This window comes from Amblyomma mixtum, chromosome 10, assembly GCF_055824585.1.
Source record: "Amblyomma mixtum isolate Tamu chromosome 10, ASM5582458v1, whole genome shotgun sequence".
NCBI lineage: Eukaryota > Metazoa > Arthropoda > Arachnida > Ixodida > Ixodidae > Amblyomma > Amblyomma mixtum.
Genome location: NC_143021.1, coordinates 10,189,338 through 10,206,588, shown reverse-complemented (window position 1 = coordinate 10,206,588; position 17,251 = coordinate 10,189,338). Strand labels below are relative to the sequence as shown.

Sequence of the window (17,251 nt, the reverse complement as noted above, 5' to 3'; positions counted from 1 at the left end):
TCACCCAATCCCGTGGCGGCTTGCCACTCTGCCATCGGCGTAATGATCAGCGAAAGCAAAGAGTCCACGCATATTTTTATTTTCGTGGGCCTAATCTGCAGATATATAGTCTCTGACTAGATCTATTTATTCACGGAAACCTAAAAGAAACAAAAGAAGAGCGAAAGGCAAGTCGCCACGTGACTGCCTGAAAGGCTCTCCACGCGTTGGTCGACTCCTCCCACCATATGCAGGGAATTCAAAAAAGAAAGGCGGGAGCTCGACGTTAATCCGATTTAAATTAGCGAAATCGGCCACACGGCAATAAATCGAAGTTTCTAAGAATGCTCGGAGAGCGTAGATTGAGTTCCCTCGGCAAAAAGATGAGTTCAGATTCCTCTTCAGTGCACCTTTAATTGCCTGAAATGAATGCCTCTCAGCTTTGCCTTAACTGTTGCTTGTGCAAACCTTTAAGTGCATTCCTCTTGCTTACTGTATACAAGTAAAGGCTTCTGTTCTACACACTTCCCAAACAAGGAACCTTGATGCAATGCAGTCCCTTGCTTCAGCTTGAATTTGGGAACTGTGGTGCCTTTTCCGCTGCTTTGGTTTTGCGTGCTACAGTACTGACTGTTTGCACAGGGGCATTCAGCTGTGCGCTGCTCACATAAACAGACACCTAACACGCAGTTCAGGACTTTCTGCAGGAGGCTTTGGTTGTCTGTGGAGGCATTTTCTCTGGTGTGGATCATCACACAGCCCTTAGTTGTCAACATGTATGATTGGCATTTAACTCGATTTAATAAGAAAATCGGCTGCACAGGACAATAATTCAGTTTCTAAGAATGCTCTGGGAGGGTAGATTGAGTTCCCGCGGCAAAAAGACGAGTTCAGATTTCTCTTTAGTGCACCGTTAAATTTTTAAAAGACAGCGACAGCCAGCAGGTTACAGGATAATGGTTTAAAATGTGAAGGTCCAGCCTTGTGTTGACAAAACTGGGCATATTGCTGCTAAAATGAGGAATTCTAATTGTGCTCTGCATACAAAATTGTATCAAACTTAAAGGTGCAGTGAAGAGGAATCTGAACTCGTATTTTTGCTGCGGGAACTCAATCTACACGTCTTGAGCATTCTTAGAAACTTCGACTTATTGCACTGTGTGGCCGATTTCCCTAATTAAATCGAATTAACGTCCGGCTCCCGCCATTTTTTTTTTTAATTCTCCCCTTACGTTGGGCAGAGTCGGCCAACGCGTGGTGTGCCTTTCGGCCAGCTCCGTGGAGGCTTGCCGCTCTGCCATCGGCGGAGTAATACGCAGTAATCCATAGAAGCAAATAGTCCGCGCGTGTTTTTACTTCTGCGGGCTAATTTTGCGCCTATATTATCTGCAAATGAAACTATTTATTCACGGAAACCTAAAAAAAAAACAAAATAAAGCGAAAGCAAAGCCTCCACGGAGCTGACTGAAAGGCACTCCACGCGTTGGTCGACTCCGCGCACCGTACGGGGAAAATGAAAAAAAAAACAGGAGCCGTGCGTTAATTCGATTTAGTTAGGGAAATCGGCCACACAGGGCAATAAGTCGAGGTCTCTAAGAATGCTCGGAACGTGTGGATCGAGTTCCCGCAGCAAAAAGGAGAGTTCAGATTCCTCTTCACTGCACCTTTAATGATGAATGTTCTACATTAAAGCACTAGTATTATCGTTGTACTTCAGTACATGACTATATGCCTGTATATACACAGCCTGGCTGCAGTTAATTGCAATTTTTGTTTTCATTTTCTCTCGAAAGGTCTAAGTATTATTAGGGTGCACGTTCCTTTCAGTGCATTAGGTGCAAAGTTCAAATTGATATGGTATGTCGCAATCACATCAACAAGTGGTGCCACAGAACTGCAGCAGCCCTCGCAGCTTCAGGAGAGCAATCTGCCAGGCTAGTTGGTGATGCATGCTGAGAAGAAGGAGTACAAAAAACGGACGACGGACAGAAAAGAGGACACAGAAGATGTTCAGGAGTGCTTGGCTGTTTGCACTTGCACGTCTGAATGCATGCTTGAATGAAAAGGGCACAAGCGTGGTGTAACACTATCATGGAAGCACTCCAACAATCCTGAAGCCATGCACCAAAATTACAGCCGCATTATTCAACAAAACATTGTGCTCTTTTGAATGGTGCTGCATTGGTTTCTGGTTCGTTACTTCTGCATACACAGTTCTCACCATGGTTGCCGGTCAGGCTGGACTGCAAGAAACTTGTCATAGCCTCCTCACTCACCTGCACTACATCACAAAACAGCACTGGCGTGGTTTCACTCTAGTAACGATTGCTGAGACTGCGGTGGCCTTTTTATTTATTCCGTCGTTCTCTAACCAAGTTCGTTCAAATGGAACATGTGTGGGAGTGCTACGGTCACAATGTAAGTGCGCAGTCATGTGCCTGTTTTTAAATCTCATAGGCTATTTTTTTCCCCGAGCTCTTTATAGAAAAAAAAAAAACACTCGAAAGCAATATTACAGGCAACTGCTGAAATGGGCGTTTCTTCACATTCTTTGCAGGTCTTGTATAGAAAAATTTGCACTAATGTTAACACTGCAAACTTTTGTTCATTTTAATTTGTTACACGATAGGTGAATTTGCGCACATTAAAAAAAGATATGCAGAGCTGGCCAAGACTGCTGCCCACAACCTTGCAGCACTCAAATCTCCGTGCTGCGAGTGTTCATTTTTTAAACCATGGCAGGCTCACTATACGGTGCCTACTGCAAAACACTAGGAAGCTGCTGCAAACTAAACTGTCGCCCTCTACAAAGTGCTCTCAGCCATTCCCACCACTGAGGTGTGCCTGCAGTGATAGTTCGTTCCTTTTATAACCTCGACTCGAGGTCGTCTTCAACTGACATGCAGGGATAGTGCTATACTCCGTTTCATACATAGCACACAGCGCTGCGGAGGTTGCTGAAGTAGTGCGTCCGCGAAACTATATTACTCCGCCACGCATCATTCGTTCTTCTTGAAACTCCGGTCATTGTTTGGACGAATACAAAGAACGGTATAAAAACGATGTGGTAGCATTGAAAATCACGCTCGAAGCTGTGAGGCGCTCAGTGTTCGGGCTCTCTGGTCATAATTTTCGCGCAGAGTGAACTACTCTATGGGCGCGGATTCAGTAGAAGCGATTCGCCCTACCAACCGCGTATCATACCGCCACGTGTACTTTTTGCTTCTCGAAATCTCGACGAGTCGCAGGACAAAAAAGTGGCACAAGGTAAAACAAAGTCCAGGAGGTGCCAGTCACGGCACTTAAGATTTGTCGCTGCGAATTATGTTTGTGTTCGCTTTGGTTGTGTGGCGAAGTACTTTTTGTGCGCGGACTAAGCCTGTGTGAACAAGCACGCTTGATTTGGCAGCGTTGCCTGCTATGTATGAAGCGGAGTATAGGTGCATAGAAATGACTTTTTGATTCACGTAAACTGTCCAACCTTGCAAATGCCCTGGTTGCATCAGCCATACACACTCTTTGAGAGAGAAGAAGGCATCCCTTTCCAGTGTCAGCTGAAGTGGAAACAGTCATCGTCAGTCTCTTGGTGTCTGGCTACAAGGCCTCCGGCTCGGCTCCCACACATGGAAACCTCTTCCCCGAGCCTTAAGAACGACCACCTGCAGAGGGTCCGTGTTGCTCGTCACACGTCAAAGCTTGTATCCACCTCCTTGCACATGGATGAATGTTGCTTTGCACAGTTGCCAAGCTCACACCAGGTATGAACGAATCCAAATGCCTGTATTTCTTATATTTCACCTCCTTACAAACCAAAGGCGAACCCTCACTTCACAGCAGCCACTGTTCTACATGAGCCGGCACCTTTGACACATATACGAGGGGGTACCCAAAAGAAACCGGACTAAATTTTTTGGTCAGCAAAGCTTCTGTGGTACCGCGTTTCGCCACTAGGAGCGCATAGAACGAACATTCCAGAGTCAGTAAGCCGAGTGCCATCGTTGAAAGAGGTCAGACTAGTTTAGACAGAGTTTTAGAGTGACGACTGTTTTGTGTGAATGTCGTTTTTGCAATGGCTGATTTTCGTGAACAGCGTGTGCCGGTGAAATTCTGATTTTTGCTCGGAAAAAGTTGAATGGAAACTCTTGAAATATTAAGAAAGACGTACAAGGAGGATGCTATGGGGACAACTCAACTGTTCCTGAATCGAATCCTGAATCAAAGCAACAATCATGCCAATGGAAAACTTCAAATTCACCTCGCCTCAAGAAAGCTCGTCAGGTGAAACCAAACCTCAAAACAATGCTGATTTGTTTTTTCGACGTGAGAGGAGTCGTCCATTGAGAATTTGTTCCGCAGGGTCAGACAGTTAGCCAGGCTTTCTACTTGGATGTTTTGAAAAGATTGGGCAACAGTGTGCGGTGGAAGCGGCCAGATTTGTGGCGGTCGGGTGACTGGTTTTTCCATCATGGCAATGCCCCTGCTCACACAGCCCTGTCTCTACGACAATTTTGGACCAAAAATGGCATGACCCCTATTCCTCAACCCTTATACTCTCCCGACTTTGCCCCGTGCTACTTTCTTTGTTTCCTAGAATGAAAAAATAGGTGAATGGAAAGCATTTCGCTGATGTTGCCGAGGTGAAGAAAAAAACGACGGAGGCACTGTCAAGCATCACAAAAGATGAATTTAAATAATGTTTTGAAAAATGGAATGAAAGATTCGACAAGCGTATCATTGCAAGTGGGGAATACTTTGAAGGAGATTGAAGGCCTGTGCTTAAAATGTGAACAAATAAGTTCAAACGAAAATAAGTCCGGTTTCTTTTGGGTACCCCCTCGTATGCCAAAACTTCAGAAATTTGAAGAAATTAAAATCATCCTTTTCTTGGTGGAAATATTTTTCTGAACACACTTTTGAGTCGTCCTACCATGTAGGATACTAGGAAAACTCGCTACCTGTTACATGTGGTAAAGCTTCAAACATTCGACTTTAAAATCGAATTTTCCACCATGCGTGGTGGTTTCCTTTCAGAATATACAATGTAGTTGGTGGAGTCGAATAGAAAAAAATGGAATCCAGAGAAGAGTGGGAGATCTCATCATGCATAGCACACAACACGACCCTTGCACAGGAGGAAAAGTTCAAACCCTCTTGAGCCTACATTAGCGGGTGCAAGCTTTGCCACAATGTACTTTTAGAGTTACTGCACAAAAAAGCGCCGTCCTACAATGAGGATGCTGGGCATATGTGGATTAAACCTTCTGCAGATTCGTTTTTTAGCACATCTGGCTGCCGTTTTTGCCTAGATATGAAAAGGTTGCCAGAAAGTAGATGCAACAATACTTTGGTGATAGCAAAAGTTTCCTTCTGTCATTTCTCTGCATAAATTTGGAAATTTTTTTTTCTTTTTGAGTGCAAAGCCACTATTCCGATCGGCAAACCCTGAGCAAGGTCTCGCGATGTTCGTGGTTTTGTGCCAAGTGAAATAAATAAAATTAAATATTGCCGCAATTGGGATTCGAACCTGCAGTGGAGAGAACAGATCAGCTTCGCTGGCTAGTGCACAAGAACACTGGGCTATCGTTGCAGCCAATTACGCCTCGTGTAGACTGCAACGCACTCTCACACATCGTTCTCTTCATCAACCTCCATATGCGGCACGAAGACACAGACAGACAATCCTCTGTCTTCGTCGTCATCTTTCGCATGTTTATAGAATTCAGGCAAAAATTCTGTCACTCATTTTTTAACTGGGGCCATTCCCATTGCCCATATACATGAAAAATTTATACTCAATTTAAACAAACTTATGCATCGACTGACAGAAATTACGTAACTGAATATTTTTATTTATTAAAATAACTGCTCAATTCTGTTCCGCATTTACACAAGTTCAAAGCAGATGCAAAGTAAATTAAAACTTCTAGATCTCCATTTTTAAAAGCAGAGAAACTATGGTCCAGCAGGGATTTGTACAAATTTGTTTATTTCGTTCAGTGAATGATCACATTTTTTCTTTTCATGGAAAGACTTTCCAATTTCATCTGGAAACACAAAATGAGTACTGTAGTAGTGAGTAATGCTGTGCTACAATCTGGACTTAAAAGACAAAAAAAAAAAACGAGTACTGGAGTGCATTTCCCACCCTACCACTACTGCTTCACGGTTTCTCCACTCTTTTTTTTTTTTTAGGTTTATTAGTGCTTGGGGTTCCACACTCTACTTTGTTCAACTCCTGTATTTCAGTGTCTCCTCTACTATTGCAGTTTTGTTGCATTTTGCTGCTGACTGTGACGTTGTGGGATCGAATCCCATTTAAAGGCAAAGTGCAGGCAAAGCATAAAAAAATTGGAGGGACACTTAAGGTCCGCCTTTAGCGGCATGTCACAACAGCGGTTCCCCTAGCCCACACAGACATGGATACTGTTTCCTGTTTCAGAATCGCAGTTATTATGTAAGGGACCACACGACATACATATAAAGCCCCACTTTGATCAAGCTCTACAAATGTGGCTACGTGGTATAGCAGCAAAGTGTCTGGGACCCTTACACTGTTGCATAAAATGGCCATAAGTTGTGCAATGTCGGGAAACGTTATAGAACACCACATTGTCAGAATTAATCCAGAGCCCTCCTCTAGCGTTTCTCACAGCCCACACACAACTTCAGTATGTTAAACTGTACACACCTGCCTACCTAATTGGCACTCTGATCACTTTGGTACAATGACGGCTTAATGCAAGAGGCGCTCATTGAGCTTGCTGGTATGCACTGCTGAGACTTGTGCATGCAATCTGTCTGTGTGTACACTGCACCAGCGCTAATACACAAGAACTAACCCGTTGCTACCTGAGCAAAACAAAAACTGAATAGATGCCACCTTTTATGATTTATGGGGGCTTAACGCCCCAAGGTGACTCCTTATCGTGCACTGACATTGCACAGAACACGGGCCTCTAGAATTTCGCCTCCATCGAAATTTGGCCACCACAGCCGGATCAAACCCACATCTTCCAGGTCAGCAGCCGAGCGCCATAACCACTGAGTCACCGCGGCGTGAGACGCCACCTTTCAGACATGTTGCAGCATCACATAATACTACTGCACATAGCTCTGCACGGAACTGCATAGAAAATGTGTGAGCAACATTAGCCACTTAGTGGGCTCCCCTGATATTTATGGAGCACTTTGAACGGGTCCAACACATGCACCAAAGGGCCACGGCACCAGCGCTACACTCGATGAAAAACAAACATTCTTGACAATCTATTACTTCAACTGAAATTTCCTACCACATAAAACACAGGGCAGACGGACAAAAAGTAGCTCTTTCATCCTGTGTTTCCCTCTTTGTTGTCCACACAGGCATTCTATTCACGCCATGAATGTTCACATGAACTACCCACTAGACATCACCTTTACACTGCTAAGACAAGGCAAGTGGTAGCAAATCTGCATATTATTCCCGTATTGTACACATATTTGTGAGGTGGCAGTAAGATGGCACCCAGCCCACCCTGATACTGCTTGGTTAAGGCACTCAAGTGCTCCCTGCACGGTATTCACAAATACACAAACTCAAAAAGCCACGACAAGGAACAAATACATGTCACGTAGCAATCCTTGCTACGGCTTCTGTTTATAATGTGAAAGCACCCTTTTAGAAAATTTAGAAACTGTCCGATAACACAGCCCTTCAAGGCAAATATGTGGCTTGTGCAACCAGTAACAATCTTTTTCTGCCACAACAGTGCGCAGTAACTTCTGAAGGACAAATTAAATGGGTGCTCAGTGCATAAAAGAAAACAACCAGACTTTTCACACTCTTCTCAGGCAAAAAAAGATAAAAGTTTCACAGCGACATCTGCATCATGACAGTGGTGGCCCAGAAAGCATCACCTTGAAGACCAAGCAGGTAATGTTACACTTTTCAGCTACAACACAAGAAAGTGGTGCCAACAGAGAGTCATCTACACTGTCTATTGCTCTAAAAGGTGGCTTCTTCCAATGACGAAACACAACACAACACAGACCAGAGGAAAATGTCAAGCATGTGGAATTTTTTTTGCCTGGAATTGCTAGAACTTCTAGGATGCGGTACGAGAACATCCACTTGTTTGTGGTAGAACTGGAAGTTATCGGGTTGCCAAGCTCGTCGTAGTGCTAAATATTTGCATACACAATACATTCAGCCTGAGCAAATCATTGTGCACACAGTGCAGCGCTACCTAAACAAGACCCCAAGCAACAAACTACAATAACCGGTGCACAGGCCTTCATTCCATGCCAATGCAAGAACTGCATACCATTTCAGAAATGACTCATGACCGTGGTGCAATGTGGCTCCGCACTGAGATCAGCTGCAACGAGCACAAAAGGGAGTTCATCCTCTAGCAACCACAGGCAGGCCGTACATATTCCATGCAGTGCTCTCAGCTGTGCCATTTTAGGCAAATTCCAGCTCTCTACCCACGTTTTGCATCCAGGAGACAGGATTAAAAGATGGGGCATATTTGTGGGAAGTCAGAGAACTGGGTGGGTACAGCAGGAACAACAAAATGCGGACGCAGAAAGAAACGCGTCCGCGTTTTGTTGTTCCTGCTGTACCCACCCAGAAGTATGGACCAACTAGCTCAGTTTCCTACTCTTTTAAAGTCAGACAAACTTTACAACTACCTTGCCAATGCTTTTGCCCGAGTGCAAGTACTCCACACCGCGGATGCACCCTTCGACGCCTTTAAGCTCTCCACCTTCAGCGTTCTGCCCAAGATCAACCCTGGGCACGAGGCTGCCGTCTTGCAGCATCATGTACAGCTTGGCAATGTACTCGGGGTACAAGTCTGCGTAGTGGGGCAACAAGAAGCCCGCCAGTGCGCTCGAGCGCGAGAGAAGCCGGTAGGGCAGGTTGGTCAGGTCCACCTCGGGGAAGACCTTGTCGCCCTGGTAGCCCTGGATGGCGCCCACCACCACGAGGCGCCCACGGGGGCGCAGCTTCTTGAAGAGCACGTTGAAGGTCTCCCCGCCAACCGTCTCCCAGACGACGTCGAGGCCGTCGGGGCACACCTTGCTCAGCTCGGTGGCCAGGTCGTGGGTGCGGTAGTTGATGACCGCCTCGCAGCCTAGGCTACGCAGGTAGGCCTCCTTCTGGTCGGACGAACAGGTGGCCACCACTCGGCAGCCAGCAGCTCGCGCGTACTGCACGGCCAGGTGGCCCAGGCCGCCTGCGGCCGCCGTCACCAGCACCACTTCCCCAGAGCGGATCCGTCCCTGCTGGTCCAGTCCGATGGCAGCCGTCAGGCCGCTCACCAGGAGAGGAACCACCTCGGGTATCGCCTGCGGTACGCGGTACGCGCGCTCTGCCCGCACACACTGGTACTCGGCGAACGCACCGAATCGGGGGAAGTTGGTCGTTGCCACCGAGTTGCCCACCTGCGGCCACCACAAGTGCACGAAAACGTGCAATGATTGTCCACTTTTCTCTCACAATAATCCCCCTGATTAACAGCCCTTCCATCCAGTGGTGGCGGTTGTGACAGAACTTTGTGACAGGATGCAACTTAAGAAAACACCAGTTGGTAACAATGCACCATGGTCCAAGGCGGCATCTTGTGTTACTCCACTGACCAATCACAACAGCAAACGAAATCAGATTTCTGATGCTTTCATCAGATGACAGTGATAGACCTGCAAATGCTACCTCCCGGCATCACAGAATCTAATAGCTTCTCAAATTCAAATTCTTACATAAGAAATAACAGCCTATTTGCTTACTCACAATTAATAAGCAATTAGTCTGATAAGAAACACATCAAACAGAACAGCATATAAGCTTTTCTATTTGATGCATTTCCTATTAGACTAACTGCCTACAAGTTCCGGTATTGGGCTTATCGCTAGGGATTTCAATGTCGTTCGTTTTCTAACCTCTCTGAAAAGTTCCTTGCTTTCTTCTGTCAGTCCCACCTTCCTCCCTTCCCTTACGGCGTGGTTCAGGTGTCCACCGAGATATGTGAGACAGATACTGCGCATTTTCTTTCCCAGAAAACCAACTTACCAACATTTCTGAATGTTAAGCACACACAAAATATTAAAGAACACATATGCGCTTCATACATGAGGCAAGAATTAAGCCATTTAAGTAATCGTATTAGGGAATCAAGGAAGAGATTCATTTATGTAACAGTGAAAAATTTACTTTACAAAGCACCTGGTAAAATTTGAAGATACATATAGCCTACAAAGAAACAACATAAAAGGTGAGGATGAAAGAATTGTCTAAGAATGTACAGAAAATTTCAGTTCTTTTTCACTTCTGTTTTCACTAAAGATTACGACACACTTCAACAATTTTCTGACTCCTCTGATCACCCTTGAGTGACAGACTTTGTGATCAACAAGGAAGGAGTCATTTTAGTATCATGTCATTTCATATAATGGATGATACTACTAGTGTACTGAGTTGTAGTTTTTCTGTAATATGTTGCAAAATTTTATATTACTTCTATTGTATTTTGATTCACACAGAAATGCACTACTGTTATAGACCTTCAATCGACTGAGAGTATAAATAAAAGAAAAAAAAAACGAAGCAACCTGTGCTACAATATGTACCCTGCCCGCAGCTTTGAACCCCTCAGCAAGTGCCAATAACAATCATCATCGTCAGCCTGACTACACCCACTGCAGGGCAAAGGCCTCTCCCATGTCTCTCCCATTAACCCTGTTCTCCGCCAGTTGCGGCCACCCCATCCCAGCAAACTTCTTAATCTCATCTGCCCACCTAACTTTCTGCTGCCCCCTGCTACGCTTGCCTTCTCTTGCAATCCACTCCGTTACCCTTAAGGGCCAGCGGTTATCTTGCCTTCGCATTACATGCCCTGCCCAAGCCCACTTCTTCCTCTTGAATTCGACTAGGATTTCATTAACCAGCGTCTGTTCCCTCACCCAGTCCACCCGCTTCTAGTCTCTAAACGTTACACCTATCATTTTTCTTTCCATAGCTCGCTGCACTGCCCTCAACTTAAGCTGAACCCTCTTTGTTAGCCTCCACATTTCTGCCCCATAGGTGAGTACCGGTAAGATACAGCTGTCATAGACTTTTCTCTTGAGGGACACTGGTAAACTGCCATTCATGATCTGAGTGAACCTGCCATATGCACTCCACCCCATTCTTATTCTTCTGGTTATTTCCCTCTCATGATCCGGATCAGCGGTCACTACCTGCCCCAAGTAGACATAATCCCTTACTACTTCAAGCACCTCGCTACCAATTGCGAACTGCTGTTCCCTTGCAAGGCTGTTGAACATTACTTTGGTTTTCTGCATGTTAATTCCTAGCCCCACCGTTCTACTCTGCCTGTCTAGCTGATTGATCACGCTTTGCAGTTCTTGTCCTGAGTGACTTAGCAAGGCAATGTCATCAGAGAATCCCAGATTACTTAAGTATTCTCCATTAACTCTTAGCCCCAACTGTTGCCAATTCAGGCTTCGGAATACCTCCTGTAAACAGGCAGCGAATAGCATTGGCGAGACCGTGCCTCCCTGCCTGACACCTTTCCTTAATGAAATTTTATTGCTGACTTTATGGAGGACTATGGGAGCTGTGCAGTCGTTATAGATATCTTCCAATATTTTCACATAACACTCTTCTACACCTTTATTTCACAATGTCTGCATGAGAGCTGAGGTTTCCACTAAGTCAAATACTTCCACATAATCAATCAAGGCTATATACAGGGTTTGGTTATATTCTACGCATTTTTTAGGAGGTTGCGGACAAGTACTACACCAGGGTGGCGAAATCCTGTTCTGGTGAAGCAGTGCATTGTCAGCTGTGGTCACCGGGATCAGGCTGTACCCCAGGCCTGGCTATGCAATTCCATCTACACGCGGAGATTTTTTTTAACCACGTGGAGAATTGTGCGGCACTGTGATTCGAACCTCGGTCCTCTTGCACGCAAGGCAATACCTCTACACCATTGCTGCAGCGATGGCGTAGAGGTAGAGCAAGAGCAACACCAAAATCACTACAATACATACATTCAATCGAGTTGTCCTAAAGGTATTCATGGTGTGTGGCAAGTAAACAAGTTTCCGCAATATATGTTGGCACTATTATATGCAATTAACAGCAGGCAAAATCCAAGGGATTTAGCTGAAAATTTGTTAATTGAACTCCATAAACCACAGAAACATTAGAAAATGCTCTCAACTGAACAGTAAAAGAAGTTTTCAGCTGGAACCAGCTGATGTCCCAGTTTAGAACCTGTACCTTCCAGTTAACACCAGCAAATTCCGACTCAAAATAAGTTCGCGCTCTATTGGGATTATATAGACCAACAGAAAACCCGAAGGCTTCCTTCTGGGACCAGTAGATTCCGGCACAGAACCATTTAGTGCCTTATGGGACCGTTCGATCCAACCAGCAGCAAACCCGGTTTCCGGCTTGTTCCAGATACGAAACCATTACAGGAACCAGCAGATTCCCATTAACAAACTTTTACCTCGGATAACTATATATGGCCACCTCTGGATATCTGTTAGCCCAAGTTACCTCGAGCCCTTCAACGTCGGGGCCGACTGCGACAACCTCGCCGACCGCCTCGAAACCGAGGTCAAACGGGTGCTCCTTGGGCGCCGCTTCGTACCGTCCGGCGGTCGCATTCACGTCGGAGGCGTTGACGCCGGCGTAGCAGGTCCGCACCAGGACCTCGCCCGGCCCCGGCTTCGGCGTCGGCACCGTCACGACGGAGACCGCCTCGCGGAACTTGGGCGTCGTCTTGACGCACACCAGCTTTCTGTACTCGGCAGGCACCCTGCTCTTGGTGGCCATGGTCGCTCTGCGGGCGTCGGCGGCCGTGCAGCGCCGGAGCAACGCGCGGGCCGAGAAGCGAGCGACGAGCATGGCACACCCGGTTGTTTATCAGCGGACACGTGCAACACTTTTCCGGGACGAGCCGCAGTCGAGGGGCCGGGCCGCGCCTCGCTCGCCTCGTATCTCTTGTTTGCGCGAAATGCCTGACGGACTCTGCTTGGCACGGAGGAGGCGGTGCACACGTGCTCGACACGGCCGTTTGTTTTCCTCTTTCGGACCTTTCGGAAGCGCGGACGATGCCCCTGGTGGCGGTGTCCTCGCGGCCGAAGCTCTATGCTCGTGGCCTTTCAAACAGCTGTGTGACGAACAGGTAGCCCGTTCAGTAGTGAGGATATGAAAAAGGAAATCGGCAGCCGGCAACTGCCGGTATCTCGTTAAAGAAATGGCGCGCAATTTGAACAGTCGCGCGCTGCCAAATCGGGTACCACCTTGTTTTTTTGCTTATTTTCCGAAGTTGACGTTCACAAGCCAGTAAATCCTCTTCGAAGCGTGTTAAAGAAGGTGCTGCGCATGGCACGCATCAGCGTCTAGTTGCACCGTACGTGCTGTTCTTATGGTGGTGCCGCGAATTTTGAAGTGCTTATTTTGCCATGTTCTTGAACTGTTCCTCGCTACCCGCTCGCGGCCGTATCGCTAATTGATTGTCGTATCGCTAATTGATTGGAGATCCAGCATGATTCATCTGGAAAGACTGTAACCGCCTGCAAGCTTCTACAACGTTCGAGATAGCAGCTAATGCTCTCCGGGCCTTATCAGATAAGGCGTGGTCGACCCTGAAAAAATCTTCGGTAACGGTGACAAAACATCGCGCAACCTACAGCGACGGTGATCCTGTTCTTCCATGGCCGTCCGGTGTATTTGATAACGCCGCCGCCGAGCCCAGCTCTGATGAGTTCACGAGATCGCCCAATAAACAGTTTTAGGGTGTTCGCTCTAATAGTAAATTCCAATCGCAGGCCCGGATCTGTCTGCACGGTCCGTGATAGAGCGCCTGAATCCGGCGGAGAGCGCGCGACCTGAAATTGCGATCGGAGTACTATTGCTATAGTGCCTAGAATATACTATTTCTCTGGCTACAGTGTTTATCTGTAGCCAGTGTTCTATCTATGACACTGTACTCTGGCCAGAGAAAGTATACGTGGCGCTCGCGAACTGCTAGAGTTTAGTAGCTGACAGCCGTGCGGTGCGGACGCATGTTTAGGTGCTCCTTTTATTGCTAGTGAAGTTGCATTGTAGCTTCACGTCCAGCCGCTAGGCGGGTGACTTGCTGCTGGATGGCGGGGTCTTCACTCCGCAGCAAAATTTCCCAGGCTCCTCTACTGTTACTGTTTATGCCGGTGCCTAGGGAACCGGCACATTCCCAAATTATGTGATCAATAGTGCCCCTTTTTCAGCAATTCTTACATTTCGCGTCGTTTAACCGTTAAGTAGACCCAGACTGGGGAGATGCAATTTCCAGCCTCCTCCAGATCTCATTGTTGGGGAGAGACCGATCCGAGGGTGGAAATGTCCTTCTTTGGGTAAAAATCTGTGGTTAGGAGCACAGGAACTGGGCTTCATCCTTGTTCCTCACACTCCCACAAAATGGTGTTTTTTACTCCATTACGCCATTTTTACTTTTTACTCCCCACTCATGGAGTAAATGTTCACAAATGGAGTAAAACGGGTGGCCGCCACCATTTTTACCCCCTTTTGGGTATATTTTTGTTTACAGTGTACTACTAAAGAATCACCTACCACGGCTGATCAATCCAATACAGACAGCCGTCTCCTCCACTTACACTGTTAGCAAAAAAGCACCCAAAAGGGAGTAAATGGCTCGTCCTCTAACGCACACCCAAAAGGAGGTTTTTTTTACTCCATATGTATGGTGTTTTTTTATTTACTCCCTTATATAGGGAAGTTATTAAGGAGTGAAAAAGGAGTAAATTTTTATTGCCTTATAGAAATGGAGCCCGAAAATGGCGTGATGTTTATAGTTTATTTATCCTCATTCAGGCTCATTCTTACAGTGACAGCGGTGGAAACGGGCAGTAGCTCTGCGGGCCGCCGGCAACCAAACTGGGAACCTGCGCTGCCCTAATGTAACTCCGCGTCCCGCATTCTATTCTCCGTCTGCAAGCCCAGCGGCGGCGTAGGCGGCAGGAGTCGTCTGCTTGTCGTCTCCCTTTGCTGTACAAGCTCGTTTGGTTGGCCGTGTTTGTAGATAAAGGGATGTAACATTATAATCAATAGTTCAAAACTGAGAAGGAGCCGCTGAGTAGTTTTCACGGTCATGCACTACGCTGTATTTGACTAAAAACCAGAGCAGAAAAGTTGAAAACACCCCTGATGGTAGTGTGGAATGGCCGTGTTTGCTTCCATGACTGAGGAAAAATGTAGCCTCATGAGCTCAATCAAGAGCTCAGGGTTGACACTATGTTCTATCACAGTTCTATGTTCATGAAACACATAATCTGCTGTAATACATTGCGAGGACCACACTGAAAAAAGCCTGTGAGAATTAGGCCTAAGCGGGGGCTGTAACGGGGTGGCGACACAAACAAAGGAAATTCAGGTATGGTTAGAGCACTGGAGACTTCGCAGGAGCAATTCAATTATGTACCGTACTGTAGTGGAAAACGGCGAAAAGCCGATATCTTGTACCGCGGCAGGCGCCCGTGAAGTAGCAGAAGTGAACGGAGATCCAGCGACGATGGTAACCAAGTGGTCTTCACTCACCGCCATTATCACACGACTGACCAGAAGCAGACGAGACGCTATGTGGCGGGGCGGATTGCACAAAATGGTTTTTTTTTGCTCCATTTCGGCACTGGTGAAGTATTTGACACAATTAACTCCCTTTCTAGACTGGAGTAAATGCTGGTAAATCCTCATTTTAACTCCATTATTCCCTCATGGGAGTAAAATGGAGGACAGTCCACCTTTTTACTCCCCACTCATGGAGTAAATGTTTTCACAAATGGAGTAAAAAGGGTGGCCGCCACCATTTTTACTCCCTTTTAGGTATATTTTTGTTTACAGTGTAAGATTCGCTCTCACTCAGCTCCGCCCTAACTCTGCCCCGGGACCAGACGGCATTTCCAACAAAACTCTCCGCAAATTAAAATGACCCGTCTGTTGAAGCCCTCACTGCCATTATGAATGATCGCTGGAGAGCGGGTGAAATTCCAGCATCATGGAAACATGCATGCGCGACTTTCATACCGAAGGCAGGCAAACGACTAGCTCTGGAACACCTCCGCCCCATATCCGTCACTTCCTGTGCTGGGAAAATGATGGAGCACGTCATTCTCAACCGTCTCAATCATTACGTTGAAGATAACCATCTCCTATCTCGCACCATGATTGGCTTCCGCTCAGACCTCTCTACGCAAGACATTATGCTCCAGCTCTCTCGAGAGATACTGTGACCCTCTACAAGAACGGGCACAAAGGCTATTCTAGGGCTTGATTTAACTAAAGCATTTGACAGCGTCTCGCACGGGGCTATTCTCGCTAACCTCTCCCTACTAAATTCTGGTCACCGTACCAAGGAGTATATACGCACTTTCCTCTCTGGTCGTACAGCTGAACTTAGCTTTGGCTCTCTTCTTTCAGACCCTATATAACCCTCGGTAGCAATGGCACCCCCCAGGGATCCGTTCTCTCCTCATTTCTTTTCAATGTCGTCTTGCAGACGCTACCTTCTAAATTAGACGCTATCCCCCGGCTATCCCATACCTTATACGCAGACGACATTACCCTCTGGGTCTCAACAGGCAACGATGCTGAGATTGAACCCGCACTTCAAAAAGCGGTCGATGTCATTGAGCGCCATGTAGCCGGAGCCGACCTCTCGTGCTCCGCTCAGAAGCCCGAGCTGCTGCTCATACGAAGTCAACCCGGCCTCCACGGCCACCCTCCCACCTGCATTACCGCTAGTGGCCAACCCATACGCCAAGTATCCACGATTAGGGTATTAGGGCTTCTCATCCAGAGCAATCGGAAAAACACCGACACTGGCTAAATTTACAGTCTCTCGCAGACCATTCGTCTAATTCGTCGCATTGCTAATAAACATAGAGGCATGCAAGAGGCTGATCTCCGACGTCTTGTTCAGGCGTTTGTTATCAGTCGCCTCACATATACCCTCCCTTACCTCTACCTTAGCTGCCAGGAACGGGACCGCGTTGGCTGCCGTATTAGACAGGGATACAAGGCGGCTCTTCATCTCTCCCACCGGACCGCCACGTATAAACTACTGGCATTAGTGGTCCACAACACTGTGACGGAGCTCTCGGAAGCTCATCTCACTTCTCAATACGAGCGTCTCACCCACACCTCCACGGGACGTCACATACTCGACAAGCTTGGGATACGCTTCGAAACAACCGCCGCCGACAAGGTCCCAGCTTC

General features: G+C 46.9%; 1 protein-coding gene across 1 annotated transcript; it reads right to left on the bottom strand.

Annotated features, from left to right (window-relative positions):
• Positions 1-5,945: 5,945 nt before the first annotated feature.
• LOC149325115 (prostaglandin reductase 3-like) lies at positions 5,946-13,040 on the bottom strand. The gene is made up of 2 exons (XM_089563027.1): positions 12,533-13,040; positions 5,946-9,408 (listed from the first exon to the last, which is right to left on the bottom strand). The coding sequence occupies exons 1-2, from the start codon at positions 12,881-12,883 to the stop codon at positions 8,635-8,637; spliced, it is 1,125 nt and encodes a 374-aa protein (XP_089419153.1). The 5' UTR covers positions 12,884-13,040; the 3' UTR covers positions 5,946-8,634.
• Between the last annotated feature and the right edge of the window lie 4,211 nt (positions 13,041-17,251).